General features: G+C 49.7%; 1 protein-coding gene across 3 annotated transcripts in view; it reads right to left on the minus strand.

The window, feature by feature from the left end:
* The window catches only part of ICE1 (interactor of little elongation complex ELL subunit 1), a 59,079-nt gene extending 53,388 nt beyond the window's left edge, over positions 1 to 5,691 (minus strand). For 2 of the 3 annotated variants that reach the window (XM_082454357.1, XM_082454356.1), the window contains exon 1: positions 5,122 to 5,677. In XM_082454357.1, coding sequence (XP_082310483.1) covers positions 5,122 to 5,205 — 84 coding nt within the window. In that variant the 5' untranslated portion in view covers positions 5,206 to 5,677. Of the gene's footprint in view, positions 1 to 5,121 lie in introns of all 3 variants that reach the window. The other variant, XM_082454358.1, reaches the window with a different exon arrangement.
* Between the last annotated feature and the right edge of the window lie 10,477 nt (positions 5,692 to 16,168).

The raw sequence follows: 16,168 nt of genomic DNA on the forward strand, positions 1-16,168 counted from the left end.
TCCACACTCTCCCTCCATCTCTTCCCTCTTGTTTAGTCAGGAATCATCCTTCAGGCCTAGACTCACTTCCGCTATACAGCCTTCAGCTGTCCCTCCTGGACGCTCCCACGGTGCCTACCCTGAACGTCCCCCCAAATAGTACAGGTGACCCCTGACCAACATGTAGCTGACCTGTGCAGGCCCACTTTTCCTCAAATATTTTTCAATAAGTACGTGTACTTATTACACTACAGTTAAACGGTGGTTGCTTTTTCACTCATCCGTAACCTTAACCACAACACAAGCTCCATGCCTCTTCTGTTCATGGTTGTATTCCAACACATGCCACGGCATCACAGACGCGGTGACGCTCGAAAAGTGTTCACTGAATGAATGAATTACAATTTTGTGAGCACTCTTTATAACCACTTACAAATCAGCATGTCTAGGGACAAGCAGGTTTCAAGTTCCAAACGATGAAGTTCCAACCACTGGCGATTATCAGTGGGAGTCCAACAAAAGTTTATATAAATAATTCGCTCAAACCTGCTCCAAGGACAACCAGACACCATTTATTCTGACTCTATCCTAGTTACATGAGCTAAACAGTATAACTATGTGCTTCAAACTCCCATCTGGATTCCCAAGAGAGTTAAACTGTTTCACTCGGCAATGACTGAAACTAGTAAAATAAAAGGGCCTCTCCTTCACCAGAATTAAAGGGACTTATGCCAGCTTGACTTAAAACCACTCAAGACTTGTTTAATTGTACACAATATCACCAGAGTAAGGATCCACCTTGGCTTAGGATTCCCAAAGCTCGGCAACCCATATTCACGCTGGGCTACAGATCAGTGATAAACCATTATAACCAATAAGGATGAGCAAACAGATAAGGTGATGTGAGAGACTAGAAAAAGAGAGACTAGTGGGTATCTCCGCACCCACTAAAGAAAAAGAGGGCAGGGAACTCCCTGGCCGTCCGGTGGTTAAGACTCTGCACTGTCACTGCTGAGGGCTCGGGTTCAATCCCTGGTCAGGGAACTAAGATCCCGCAAGCTGTGGGCACAGCCGAAAAAAAAAGAGAAAGAGGGCAGGGAGGAGTGAGACAGGAAGGAAGACTTGCAGCGCACCCAAGCACTGTTCCACTGGGGACAGAGCCAGCCAGCCTCCCACGGAGGTTCAGAATGAAGCCACAGCACTGACGCCAGGGCTCCTGCAGGCAACACGCTTGTAATGTGCTCGTATATGTTCTGCAACATCCAGAAGTCTCAGTGTGTTAAAGCTATACAGCAGGATGCCTTCTCTACGTACAGAACCTCTTTCGTTTCTCCCTGGTACAATTTTAGTTGAAATACAGAACTTGCTGTGACACTATGTAACCCTGCAGAAACTTCTTTTCTACCGGTGACCGATCATGGACCTACTACCTGGCAAATGCCATCGCCTGTTCTCTGCCCTCCATCTTTCTCATCCTGATTTCCTGTATGCTTCCTGTGTAGCTCTGTTTCTCCTTGCTTCACCACTCCATGCGCACCTTAGTCATGAGCCCGCTGGGTTTCTGTTAAGAGACAGAACAAACACACTTCTCCATTCTCCTATCCCCACCCCTCTCCAAATAAAATTCTTACAGTGAACTCAGTGCCCATCTGACCCAGCTGCTTCACTATTTCCCTGGAAGTATATCACAGTACCTTGGAGGCACCTCGCACTACAAACAAATGTGAAAACAGCTGAAAATCCCCTATGCTGACGTCATTCCAAAGCTTCGCTCCTACATTTCCAACGTCTCTCCCATCTTGGTGTCTGCTTTTTCCTACCTCTACCATAGTTCTCAGAGTCACTCAGGATTTAAATCTCTGGACCTTCTACTTTCCTGACTTGCGATCTGTCCACTCTTTGCAGTTCCTCATACTCAGAACCTTTTTCTTCTCTATTTCCAGTACCAAGACCCTTAAATTAAGCCACCCTTTTATTACCACTAGCATGCATCAGTGAAATCATTTACCTCCTCAATCCAGCATGCACACCACCACCGGTTATTTTTACTACAAACACTGCTCTTGTGCAGTAACCATGCAAAACCCTTCACTGTTCACGATGCGAACGGAATTAAGCACAAAACTTTAAGGTGGTTACCATTCAGGTAGTCCTCCATAATCTGCCAGGAACCTATTTTTCCAGCCTTACTTTGCAATATTAAAGACTTGTTCCAAGGACTCCACTCACAACCATTCTCTTCCCCTAAAAAAGCATTCCAGGCAACAGAAAACCCCAATGCAATGGAGTACTGCAATCTAGGAGAGAGGTCTGCAAACTAAGGCCCTTGGCCTGTTCTTGCAAATCAGGGTTCCATGGGCCATAACCACACCCACTCCCGCAGTGTTATCTGTGGCCATCTTTACACTAGGCAGGCAGAGCCGAGTATCTGTGACCGAGACCACAACACCTCAATATTTACGATGCTGCCCCTTACGGAAAAGGCCTGCACACCCTGGGACTTAGGGACTTCACAGGACAACTCCTACTGCTGTTTTGAGAGCCAGTAGCAGGAATGTGGCACAGGAGGAAGGAAGGCGGCGCCAGGAGGCTACTGCAAAAACCCCCGGGGCCAGAGATTACAGCAGTTCACACAAGGGCGGAAGCAGTGGGGATGGTGAGAAATGGGTGGCTAACAAAGCAGCCAACAGAATCAGTTGATGGACTGGATGCAGGCTGTTAGAGAAAAGTGAGGAACCACGGATGACATCTAGTTTCTGGCCTAAGCTACCAGAAGGATACAGTTGCTACTTGGACCAAGATGGGGACTACTACAGGTAGACCAGGTTTTTGAAGGAAAATCAGATCCACAACTGGACAACATAATTTACACCAGTCGTTCTCCTGCACAAAAGCCTCCCAGGACTCACTACCCTTTCAGAGTAAGAGCCCAAATCCTTACAATGGTCTCTAAGGGCTCCCACAGTCAGGCTCTCTTCTCTCTGACTTCATCAAACTCCCTGATTGCTACAGGCTGTTCGTGTCCCCCACAAAATTCATATGTTGAAATATAATCCCCAATATGATAGCCATTTGGAGACTGGTCCTTTGCTAGGTGAATAGGTCATAAGGGCAGAGCCTCCATGGACGGAATTAGTGTACTTATAAATGAGACCCCAGAGAGCTCTGAGCTCTCTCCCCGCTTCCGCCATGTGAGGACACAGCAAGAACGCATGAGGCAGGCATCGTGCTCTCACCAGGTACCAAATCTGCCAGTCCCTTGATCTTGGACTTCCCAGCCACCATAACTATGAGAAATAAATTCCTGTCGCTGACGAGCCACGCACGTTATGGGACTTCATTAGAGCAGCCCCAAGCAGACGAAGACACCAACGTGCACTCCACCGTGCCCACGGCACCTCCCTGCTCTCCCCTAGCACACCAGTCAAGCTCCTGTGTCAGGCCCCCACACCTGACGTTTCTATTGTCTGGGATGCTTTTCTTCAAAGACATCAGCAGAGTTTATTCTCACCACCTCTGCTCAAATACAACCTCTGTGAGGACGCCCTATTTAAATTCCACTAGCCCCTGGCCCCTTCCTCACCCTTTTGTTCCCCTCCCTTCTCTGCTCACTTCATCTCCAGCACATTTATTACCTTCTCACATAACTTGTTTAATCTATCTCCTCCCCCCACCTCCTAGAATGGAAGCTCCAAGAGATGGAGAATATTTGCTTTTTCCCCCCACTGTGTAACTGCACTGCCTAAAACACAACAGGTGATCAATAAATATTTGCTGAGTAAATAAACCGGCCCAAAGAATAAATATAACTCGTGAAAGAGTCAAGAGAACTTCACTCACATTCCTGGGTTTTGAGAGAAAAAAACAAAAGCACGTTCTAAATGCCTACGTGAGGCAGCTCAGCTCAGGCAATGATTTTACTAGTAGCTCTCCCTCTATTTCAGAGTGCCAGCACATGACTTTCTTTTCTCCCTCCCCTACCCTCAGCCCTTAAATGTTTGGGATCAGTTCATAGATGATGCAGTTTAAAATAAAAACAAAACAAAACCCTAAGCTTATCTAGTCTACATTCCTTTCTGGTTTCATCAGTGCTCTCCGCTCTGCGCTACACTCACACCACCCAGACTTCGTTCTGCTCCTCAAAGACACCTTGGTCCTTTTCACGTCAATCACCGCTCGCCCGTTAAGCCCTCTACCTAGAAAGCTCCTCTCACACCTCTACCAGTCTGCGTCTTCTCATCATTCAGATGTCCGAACGCCACCACCTCAAAAACACCCTGCCTGCTGCCACCCCAGCCAAGAGGCCAAACCTCCACTCCAACTCCTCCTTTATTTTCCTAACACTTAAAACCTTCTAAAGTCTTACTTGCATACATGTATCTTATTTATGACGGCAGATCTCACCTACTTTGTTCACCACTATGTCCGTGGTGCCTAAAACACTAAGTAAAATAGGTGATAATTTAGTTACATGCCAATACCGTGGTAGACAGTTCCGCTTTACCATTGAAGACACTGATAGCCAGAAGAGAGACTCCTGATATCAGATAGCTGGGAGAGTCTACTGGAAACGACTACTTGGGACTATTTCCACGACTCCGTGAGACCTGGGGCCAGACACTAGTATCTCTTCTGTCACGGTAGCGCACAGACCGCGCTACAGTTAGGAACCTCCAGGATCTGCGTGCCTTTAATCGATGAACGACCCTCTCGGCCAATCCGCAGGCCGCATAAGAACCTGCCCCCAGGCAAGAAATATTTTGAGGACGGACCAACACAATAAAAAAAACCTTATCCTGGGAAAGGTGGCTTCCCTTGTCATTTTGACCAACCCTCATCTACCTACAAGTCAGCCCTGAGGAACCCTGTGACTGCATAATGGCAGCAGGGGGCCCTCCAGAACTCGCTCCCCACCCACTGCATCCCAGTAAATGAATCCTGGATCCTAAACCTAAATAACGCAAAGGAAGCCGTTCCCAAAACAACTGCAGGAGAAGGGCAGGGGGGCAGGGGGGAGGGGGGCTTCCGCCCGGGAGTGGGAGCAGCGCGCGGAGGCTTCACGCGCGCGGCCCGACCCCCAGCCGGAGCCCTGGACGGCCGGCCCAGCCCCTCCGTACCCTCGGCCCGGGGGAGACGCCGTACCTGCTGCAGGGAAGCGCAGCCCTGACAGCGCGAGAGGTCCGCCGCCGTCCCGGGCGCCGCCGAGTGGGTCTCGCCCGGCATCATGGTGCCGCCGCCGGGCCCGGTGAGCCCGCGCGCCTCAGGGACCCGCGACCTCGGCCCTGTCCTGCCTCTGCTGACACCGCCGGGGCCGCCGCCTGCCAGGCCGCTTCCCGCCGGGTCCGGGCGGGTCCATCCGTGCACAGAGGTCCCCGTGGAGCTGACGAACCACTCTCCCAGCCAGAGCTGCCTCGGGCACTAGAAAGAAACGCTACCCGGCGCGGCCCCCGAGCGCGACGCAGTCGGGCCAGGACCCCGCCCCGCCCTGGCTCGCTCCTCCCCTCGCCGCGGCGCGGGGCTGCCTGAGGCGCTGCCTGAGCAAAATAGGGAGCGGAGCCGCGCCGATACCGTGGGGAAGACAGGCGCGAAGGAAACGTCGAGGAGAGAAGAGACATCGAGGGGCACTTCTTCCACGGTGTAGGGTTTACTCATTCATTGCCGGCTTGCTGTGTGGCACACTTCACATAGACACCTAAAACCTTCAACGAGAGGGAGGTGACCTGAGCATGACGTCACTCCAGGCGCCTCATGGTCCTGAGGACCCCGCACCCGGACGGGCCAGTGCGTGATTCTTAACTGGAGGGATGGGCGCTGTCCGAGTCCGGCCGGGTCCAGGAGGAGACGGCAGGACTACAGCTCCCAACGCCACGCGCGGCGGCGGACACCGAGTGGTTCCTTCGGCCGCGCCCGGTGCGCTTTGGCGCCTTGCCTAGTTTGTCGTCGCCGCTGACCAGTCCTTCCTCCGGGAGCGTCTTTCTTCCCCGCAGCTCTCCCTGCCTGCTGTGTCCACTTGCCGTCCTCGGCCTCATTCCAGACCCATCCCCGCCGCGTCCCTGAAGCCTCGGCTGTGGGCACCGCCACCCACTAGGTGCCAAGCACAGCGCCTGGCCGAATCCTCGGCGACCCTGCCACTAATTGGTAGCTACTACCAAGTCTTATTTTTAAAATCTCTTGGAAAGGGAAAAAAGAAAAGAAATCCTCACCTGACCGCAGTTCCTGGATACATTCAGGTCCCGATCTTCTTGTTTGAACCGAAGTTTTTCCCATCTGCATTCCAATACCCACTGCCACCAGAATCTCTTTTTGATAATCACAGCTTGCTGCCATCGGTACCTTGCTCGGAAGCCTCCCGTGGCTTCCCGACGTCTGGTTAGAAAGTCCAAATTCTTAGCATTCAGTACAAGCTTTGTATGTGTTAAGGAGACGTCCAGACCTTACCCGCTCCTTCCTAAATCTTCAGGATGGAAATTGCAACTGAAAACACCCCTTCCAAGAAAGCATTCTGGGTTCCTCTCCAAATAACGCACCCCTGCCTTTGCTTACACGCTCTGTGGCTGACGATTGCTGTGAAGTGGAGGGACAAGGTATCCATCCAGCAGATCCCTAGATTACCTGTCGTGGGCACTTAAGACACACCTGTACTTGTCCGAAGAGGTGCTGTGGGATGCGAAGAAAGCAAGAGTAGGGTTAAAAGTGAAAAGAGAAGTAAGCAGATGGACAGCGGGGAAGCAGGTGTACCTTGAAAGAGAAAGGGGAAAGGAGGCCCTCGCGGTCCTGGTGACTTTCCATTTCTGGTTTCCGATCCCAGACAACTGGTCTTAAGAGTAACTTCCTTTTTATTTAAGGTTTCCCAAATGAGTGTTTTTTCCAGAGTCCCCTTCGTGGAGGAGGCACCAGCTTACCCTCCAGCGTTATCTCCCTCTGCACTGCACCCAGGCACACAGCGCACCTCCCCTTGCTGGAACTGGGAACCCTCACTACTGCCTTCCTGCCTTTGGGCCCCTGCCCTTGTCTTCCCCCAGCTCGACAGGCTGTCGTCCTCCTCCTCCACAACTGCAGGTAACACCTACGTCCCTTTTTGTCCCTTAGCACTGAGCAATTTTTTTTTTTTTAATAACACCACATTTTGACTTGTACGGTGGTGATTTTGATGTCTTAGAGGTGCTTTTTCCTTTTAAACGCTGCAAAGCGCTGTACACTGTAGGTGCTCCATGGATGTCAGAGTGAGTCAAATTTGCTGCAGCTAATTGAAGGTGAAAGAGAATAAGCACTTCCATTCAAAAGTGGAAGTGCATTTGTTTCAACTTCTGCCTTTCTCATAAGATATTTAAAGAAAAAAAAAAAAGTCTGGGGCTTCCCTGGTGGCGCAGTGGTTGAGAATCTGCCTGCCAATGCAGGGGACACGGGTTCGAGCTCTGGTCTGGGAGGATCCCACATGCCGCGGAGCAACTGGGCCCGTGAGCTACAACTGCTGAGCCTGCGCGTCTGGAGCCTGTGCTCCACAACAAGAGAGGCCGCAATAGTGAGAGGCCCGCGCACCGCGATGAAGAGTGGCCCCCACTTGCCGCAACTAGAGGAAGCCCTCGCACAGAAACGAAGACCCAACACAGCCATAAATAAAATAATTAATTAATTAATTAATTAAAAAAAAAAAAGACAGGGTAAATGCTTAAACCTTTCCCTTAAAAAAAAAAAAAAAAAAAAAAAAGTCTGGTTTGTGTAATGTAAGGTGGGCAAACTTTCCATAAAGGGCCACATAGTAAAATATTTTAGGCTTTTGGGGCCATAAATATGCAGGTCTCTACTGCACATCTGTGTCATCTTTTGTTTTTGAAAAACCTTCTAAAGATGTAAAAATCATTCTTACCTGGCAGGCTGTACAAAAACAAGTGTCATTATAGTTCATGATGGCAATTGATGTTGGCCACTAGTTAAGGAATGCTGAAAATAATATTTTTCCTCTTTCCCACATGAAGGGCCACACCTGTTTTGTCATTGTGATGGAAACAAGCAAGCAAACGTCTACACTGCAGAAAGTGGTGAGCAATGGCTTTGGAACCAAATGTCTAGCCTTAAAGTCTCTAGCAAGTGACCTATTTGAGCTAGTATTTCCTTACAGAGGATTAGCTATAATTTAAGTGTAAAATGACAAGGACAGGGCCAAGTCCATAGGATCTTCTATACAGAGGGTAGGTATTAGCAATTCATTGATGGTGTTATCCACTTTGGAAAATAGAGAAATAATATCCCCAGCCTACTCATTTAAAAAAAAAAAAGTTTGGTTTTGTTTGGTGTTTTAGCTTTTTTTTTGGTCAAAATTCCAAGGAAAGCTGTGTTTTTCTGTCAGACTGTCCTAAGACCTGGAGGGATGTCTAGATTCTGACTCTGATTTGGTGGACCCCTTGCCTGTAGAGTCCAGTTAGTTACTTAGAGGAGAAATAACTATAAAAGTCTGAGTTCTTGCCCTACACCCTCAACATCATCTCCCAGATACTTGGTAACTTCTCACAATTAAAGCTTTAGCGTATAACATAATTAAAAAGTTAATTAAATTGATGATTTAATTTATTAACATATGATTCCACTGAAATGGCTAATAGATTTTGTCTAGAAGTCAAGGCTTTTATCACAGGAACTCAAAATGGAAAGTTGTTTGTTGTTCGAATGTTGTTGTATTTTGTTTTATGAAGAGCTATTCTTTCATCTGTTGCATTTACCCATAAGAAAAATAAACTATGTTTCGTCTTTCTTTTAAAACCCTGAGAGATGTCTTATGGAGTAGCTGCAACTCTAGCAGTCTACAGCTCAGTGATATTACCTGATGGAGTTATATTAGTTTCCACATCTGTGATGTAATGCTAACATAAGCCCACAAGATGTCTGTCTTTCCCTGTCTGTGGTTTAGGCCCAAATGGAATTTCCAGCCATATTTATTTATGATATAGCCCCTTCTTACGGGAGTAGAAATGCCGTCTTCTGGGGCATCCTATGTGGAGGTATTTTGTAGGAGCCACCTTGCCGCCTGCCCAGTCGAGTCCACCGTGTTTGGTTCTAGCGTGCCTTTGCCTCGGTGTTTCTTACTACCCTAGGCGATGGTGGGGTTTTAATCCTCCCCCAGGGATCGGCGGCAGGCCCTGTGACTTTGCTTACAGCCCAGCTCTTAAGTTCGAGGGGTAAGCACCTTACTTCTTCCTGGAAGATCGAGTTCACTCAGAAACCAGAAGAACCCATTTTTGTTTTAAAACAAGCATAATTTGGAATAGAATGCAAAACTGATACGATTGTTAAAGCTGAAGCACAATTTTAAAGGACTTTCTTGGTTGCTAAAGCCCTCTCCGGGGGAGTGTGGGGTATTTTGTGAACATCTGGCAGCTGTAGCTCCTTGTCACGTGAGACAGTTCCTGCGGTCTCAGGGATTTGCTTCCTAAAAGTTCCTACACTACAGTCCCAGTAACTTCTGGCGCCTTCCGGCCCCAGGATCATCTGTACAGTTTGTGAGGCCAAATGTAAGACGAAATTGCCAGACCCCTTGTTCAAAACTTCTGAAGAATCTTAAGATGCAACAGCAAAGCACCAAACAAGCACAGAGCCCTTGTGAGTGTGGCTCACTCTTTGACAAAACAAGTAGCACACTGAGGAAGTGGCCCCGCCAGCCACCCTCTTTCTAACCAGACATGCTCCCAGCCCTGCTCACCCTGGGTGGTCCCACCCCCTCCCAAACCAGAGGTACAGGGCTGTGTCATCACTACTTTCAGACTCAGCCTGCCAAATGGTCGCATCTAACGCCCCCCTCCCTGTCCTCAGAAACACCAGCATCTGGCCAATCCAAAGGTACCACTGGTTGACTTCTCACTTCACCAAACTCTCTTATCCTGGGTCTCCCATCTCTCCTTTCTGTCTGTCTGTCTAGGCCCTTGATGATTCTGGTTACACATAACCTCACCCTCCCGTGCTGTATATCAGGGGCCCCCAACCCCCGGGCTGCGGACCGCTACTGGTCCCGTTAGGAGCTGGGCCGCACAGCAGGAGGCGAGCGGCGGGCGAGCGAGCGGAGCTTCGTCTGCCGCTCCCCCTCGCTCCCCATCGCTCCCCATGGCTCCCCGTCGCTCCCCATGGCTCCCCATGGCTCCCCGTCGCTCCCCCTCGCTCGCATCACCGCCTGAACCGTCCCCCGCCCCCCACCCCACCCCCGTCCGTGGAAAAACTCTCTTCCACGAAACCGGTTCCTGGTGCCATAAAGGTTGGGGACCGCTGTTGTATATCACTCCTCTCTCCGATGGCTGTGGTCATAAGACTCCAGGGAGCCCTAGGATAACTGCAGCGTGACCCCAGGAAAATTCTGAGGGACTCCTAAAGACAAAATATTTCCTAACTGTTGAATAAAAAAAATTATTCACAGCACTTGACAACGAACAGTAAGGAAGCCTTACAGAGCACCATCATGATAGCTGTAGGGACCACTGTGATGGGGCTTTGAGGTAGGGGTTTGGGCTCAACTCCAAATAACACCAGGAAGAGTGGGAATTTATAGCCGTGGAGCAGGGTGGGGGGCAGTGGAAGGAGCATTTCTAAAAGGAAACATCAGGCATGAGAGGGTGGAGGGCAGAAGTTCTGGCTAAACCATGCTAACAGGATTCTCGCTGAGGGCAGGCCGGGTGATCAGGCCTCCCTTGGGGTCGGTGGAGGATGAGGAAGAGGGTTAGAAATCTGGGGAGATCCGGTATCCAGAGTGGAAGATTCTGGTTCAAGTGACTTAGCAAGACCCTTGCTAAAATCGCACAAAGCATAGATGAACCCAGAAGCCCGGAAGTCAGGCCCACATTGAGAAGACAGTTCCGAGGAGTCCTGTCGAGGGACTGACAGCTCAGGCGCAGCTGCTAGCCCGCGGCTCTGCTCCCCCAGCCCCGCTGGGCCTCCTCCACTTATCACGTAAAGCAAAGCCTTCTCTCCCAGAAGAGGCTTGGGGACCTCTTCCATTCTCAGAGCCACGGCTCAGCCGGAGTCTGGGTGAAGGCCTGCCGAGGGGGCTGTGCTCTTAGAAAACCCACCAGGGCATTTACCAGAATAACCTTCGCTGCTACCGCCTCAAGGCCGAGAGTGGGTCCCAGCCCAGGGTGACCACAAGGCTGGATTCTGCAGGTGAGAGGGGGTGGAGAGGCCACCAGAGGCCGCCCGTGGACGCCTTCTGATCCCGGATCCTTTCAGGCAGATCGGAAGGAAGGGTCTCTAACAGGCGTTGTCCGAGGATGGCGGTGCTCCTTTTGAGACAGGCTTTCTTTTTCCACTTCATGGGAATCAAAGCTGCTGGGGAGACGGAGCTTCACGAGGGCCGGGGGAAGCTGTCCTGCCTGTTGGACATCCTGCCTGGGTCCTCCCGCCCAAACCCCTCGCCAGGCCCTGCGCACCTGCGCTGCCGGCTCAGTCCTCACCTGGGGAGTCCTGCCGCCACCTCGGTTGGTCCAGCAGGTACTTAAAACCCTCTGCCCACCTCTAGCCATGATATTCTCTGGGCTGCAAGTCATTCCTTGTTCTACTATTTTTTGGAGACAGTGACTGTTCCACTTCCTTTTAGTCCCTTCCCTTGGGCATTGCCTTCCCTCCTGTCCCACCCACCCCCTTCAGAGTCTGTGCCCTGAGCTGAGGTTTGGTTCCCCGCAGCCTCTGCTGGCTTGTCCTGTATCCTTGAGCTCTCGGAAGACCAACTCTGGAAATGATCTGTTTCTATGATGCCTCTGATACCCGTAATTCCCATGCTCTTAGCATCCCTTCTTGTCATCATTGAAAGGGAACCATCTTTGCTAATTTAAGCGGAACATCTCCTAAACTGACTTTTTTTTTTTTTTTTGCCTGTGTTGGGTCTTCGTTGCTGCGCGCGGGCTTTCTCTAGCTGCAGCGAGCGGGGGCTACTCTTCGTTGCGGTGTGCGGGCTTCTCATTGCGGTGGCTTCTCTTGTTGTGGAGCACGGGCTCTAGGCGCGCGGGCTTCAGTAGTTGTGGCACGTGGGTGCAGTAGTTGTGGCTTGCAGGCTCTAGAGTGCAGGCTCAGTAGTTGTGACGCACGGGCTTAGTTGCCCCGCGGCGTGTGGGATCTTCCCGGACCAGGGCTTGAACCCGTGCCCCCTGCATTGGCAGGCAGATTCTTAACCACTGCGCCACCAGGGAAGTCCTCTAAACTGACATTTGTGTTGAACAGCACTTCGCCATCATCTTTCCATGGTTATTAAATATGAGGTCTGGTGAACCCCATTCGAGGTTTGACACAAAACTGCCCGTTGATGTCCTCAGCCGCCTCCCAGGAAGTGTTTTCAGGCACCCGTGAGCTTGGCTGTAGGCGAGGGTCCCACCTGGAGTCTGGGAGAAGGACTTGAAGGCAGTGGCTGTGCAGCAGGCGGGTCTGTGAGCGGTGCCGGCCATCAGCATTCGCACTGCGGATTCTCCCTCCTCGTCAGTGTTTCCCATCCTCACGCCGCTGCTCTCCGGGACCGGATAATTTCGGAAAACTGTGGAGCCTTCCTGCGCATATTAGGGCATTAAACAGCACCCCTCCAGGCTGCACACCGGATGCCAGTAGCCCCTCACCCCCCCAGCCCCAGTGTGACAGTCAAAACGCTCTTCTGACCTTGCTCAGTGTCCCCGGGGTTGGGGGGACGGTGTTTGAGAGCCACTGCCCTACATCATGGTAGTTGCGTCTTTAATTTTCTTGGTGGCTGGAAGGGAAAACAGGGAGGCGAGGGGGAGATTTTTTGAAGATGGGGGACGCACATCTCAGCATGGAGCCCTCATCTTGCACAACTTTCAGCATCATTTGTCGCAGCTGCCCGTCACCCTTTCCTCCTTCATCTGGGTCTTCACCGGGCTCCCGGCACCCTCTCTCTGAGGGTGCTCCTGCTAAGTCCCTCTTACTGGGCCCACTGGCTCACCTCGCAGGGTGTCAGTGCAGGTGGCCCCGCTGCTGCCCTCCCCCTCTCCTCCCTCCAGGTTCACTACCTGTACAGCGGCCTTCAGCCACCCGGCCTTAAGTACCGTCTGACTCCGTCCAGCCTGGGCCTCTGGCCTGAGCTCCAGAAGAGCACGTCACCCGCCTGTGTGCTCTCTCACCGCATCCTGACCGTCTCCACCTGGTTAACTGCCACGTGTTCTCCCGCTTGCAGACCCAAAGCCGAGGAGGACCCTTCCCTCCTCTCCTGCGTCAGCCCACGTCCAGCTCGCGGGCAGCTGGGCAGCCTGCAGTCAAAGCACGTGGAGCTCCCAGGCTCCCATCACACCTACCACCCTCCCCCACGTCTGTCCCCATAACACTCATCCTAATGATGCTTTCGCACAGAAGTCGTATCAGATTCTTCTTTGGACCAGGAAAGAGCGAAGTCACAGCTGTCCTTGGAAGATCTGCTGCCTCTGTGTTCTCACGCCCTCTCTCTCTCCCCTACTCACCCCGACCCGGCTCCTGGCCTTCAGGCTGCATCGTGACGGCAGGCACCTCTGACCCCAAGGTCTTCGCAAGGCTCTTCCTTCCCCCCACATCTGTTGGCCTCCCTCCCCCGCCTCAGTCACGTCTCTGCTCCAGGGCCACCCGACCAGAGGGCCTGCCTGACACGCCTGCCCAGAGCAGCCGTGTTGTCCGTCCTCCTTCCTCTTCACTGAGCTCTCGTCACCACCCAGCATCATCTGTCCGTTTGCTGACGGCTTCCCTCCGCAAGAATGGGCGCTTCATGGAGGAGAAGCACTTTTTATCATTCTTTGTCCCCGTACCTAGAGCACACCTCACACGTGGCAGTTATTCAACAGATCTCATTGTGGAAAGAATCAGTGAGTAATTAATGAATATCTGGATAAAAAATATAGTTTAGTGAGGTTAGCAACCAAGAGCTCCACAGTCGTGCACCTTGATACTCACCCAGATGAGCTGAAAACATATGTCTCCACAAAAACCTGCACACAGATGTTTATAACAGCTTTGTTCATAATTGCCAAAACCTGAAGGCAATTCAGATGATCTTCAGTAGGTGAATGGATAAAAAAAACTGGTACATCCAGTCAATGGAACACTATTCAGCACTAAAAAGAAATGAGCTCTCAAGCCATGAAAGACATGGAGGAACCTTAATTGCACATCACTAAGTGGAAGAAGCCAATGTAAAAAGCTACATCCTGTATGATTCCAACTCTATGACTTTCTGGAAAAGGCAAAACTGTGACGACAGTAAAAAGATTGTGGTTGCCAGGGATTGGGGGGAGGGAGAGGTGAGTAGGTGAAGCACAGAGGATTTTTAGAGCAGTGAAAACACTACTCTGGGGACTTCCCTGGTGGCGCAGTGGTTAAGACTCCACGCTCCCAATGCAGGGGGCCTGAGTTCCATCTCTGGTCAGGGAACTAGATCCCACATGCATGCTGCACCTAAGAGTTCACATACCACAACTAAGGAGCCCGCCTGCAGCAACTAAGATCTGGAACAGCCAAATTAATTAATTACTTAATTAATTATTTAAAAAAAAAATGTTACTATGTGTGATATGCTAATGATGGATACATGTCTTACGTTTGTCCAAACCCAGAGAATGTTCAACACCAAGAGTGACCACTACCGTAAACTATGGACTTTGGGTGATTATGATGTGTCAGTGTGGCTTCACCAGTTATAACAAATGTACCACGTGGAAGGGGCTATTGATAACAGGGGGAGGCTGTGTAGGGGGGGGACAGGGAATATATCTGTACTAACCACTCTATTTTGCTGAGAACATAAAACTGTTCTAAAAATTAAATTCTAATTTAAAAAAAGAACACAAAGTTGTAGGCAGTGGGAATAACAATAGAAAGTCTCCAAGTCAGGAGGAAATTTGGCATGTTAAAGCATCATAAATCAGCTCAGGGACTCGGGAGTGTAGTGAGCAAGGGGCCAGCGGTGTTAATTAACTGAGGTGAGGAGGGTGACACGGACCAGATCCTACAGGGTCCTGTAAGCCAGGCTAGAAATGCTTTCGATTTTAAGTGCAATGGGCAGTCATTAAAGGTTTTAAGAAATGGAATGGCCTGATCTGATTTGCATTAAAAACTTCTCATTCTGGCTGTCATACAGAAATAGACTAGGAGACCGGGTGTCTTACCTGAGTTGGGTAAAAGCATCAGCTTCAGGCAGGAAATCAAGGATGTGTTTCTCCAAAGATGTGCGTAACTTAAGAAGAGTTGTTTATGGATTTCACAAGGAAAGATCACATGATAGAATTATCTGGGCCCCCGAATGACAAAAAGGTTTTGAAAAGTAATGTTTTGAGTTTTTTACTGGCCTTAAGAAGCCATGATTCTCAAAACTTCTTTGTTTCTGAAATTGGAGGTCCGGACTGCGAGTTGGGATGGTTTTATTCTAAGATCATGAGAATATAGCACATTCTGTAAATTATCCTGGCAGGAAAGGATTGCCAAGGGGGAAAAAACAAAATGGCTTTCATTTAGAATAAATGTCTAGCGATTGTTTGAATTTTAGATAAAATGATACCAAACATCTTTGGCCATAAATTTTCTTTTGACCTCATTCTCCAGCCCTGACATAAAGAAAAATGGTGCTAAAATTTAACAATACATTCCAGATATGTGGTGTGGAGACAATCATTCAACATATTCTAAAGTGAAAAATATATATCTTAGCTTAATGTTCTTCATTAAAAAAATAGGAAAGTATGAACCCCAAATGCCTCTTGGATATATCCTATTGAATTCGCTGTTATATTTTGAATTCCTATTTAAAAAAAAAAAAATACCTTTTCTATCCAGTAAGGAACCTTACAGCTTCTGAGGAAAATAAATTAAATATCTGCTTAAGCATAGGTTGAAATTTCCTTGAAAATTCAGAAGTAAGATCTGAGAAGTGCTGTTGTGAAGACAGATCACATCCCATCTTTTAACTCTGGAAGTAGGAGTTGCAGGCTGTCAAGTCCATCTTGGTTCTCGAGAACTAGGACATCCAGTTTATGTGGAAGGAAAGAGCAAAGGGGAAAGGATAATGACGCTTCCTTTTTCTTTGCAAAAATATAAACAATCATGGGAATTTCAAGTAGACAAAGTGACTCAACGCTCTGCTAAAGCTGGGTAGCCATATCACTTAGAAATGATTCAGTTGTAAGAAACAGGAAATTTAACCTCATTTGACTTTTAAAAGAATGTGTTGACTCATGTTAACTGGTCTCATCCAGGG

This window comes from Balaenoptera physalus (assembly GCF_965194825.1).
Source record: "Balaenoptera physalus genome assembly, chromosome: 3".
Classification (NCBI taxonomy): domain Eukaryota; kingdom Metazoa; phylum Chordata; class Mammalia; order Artiodactyla; family Balaenopteridae; genus Balaenoptera; species Balaenoptera physalus.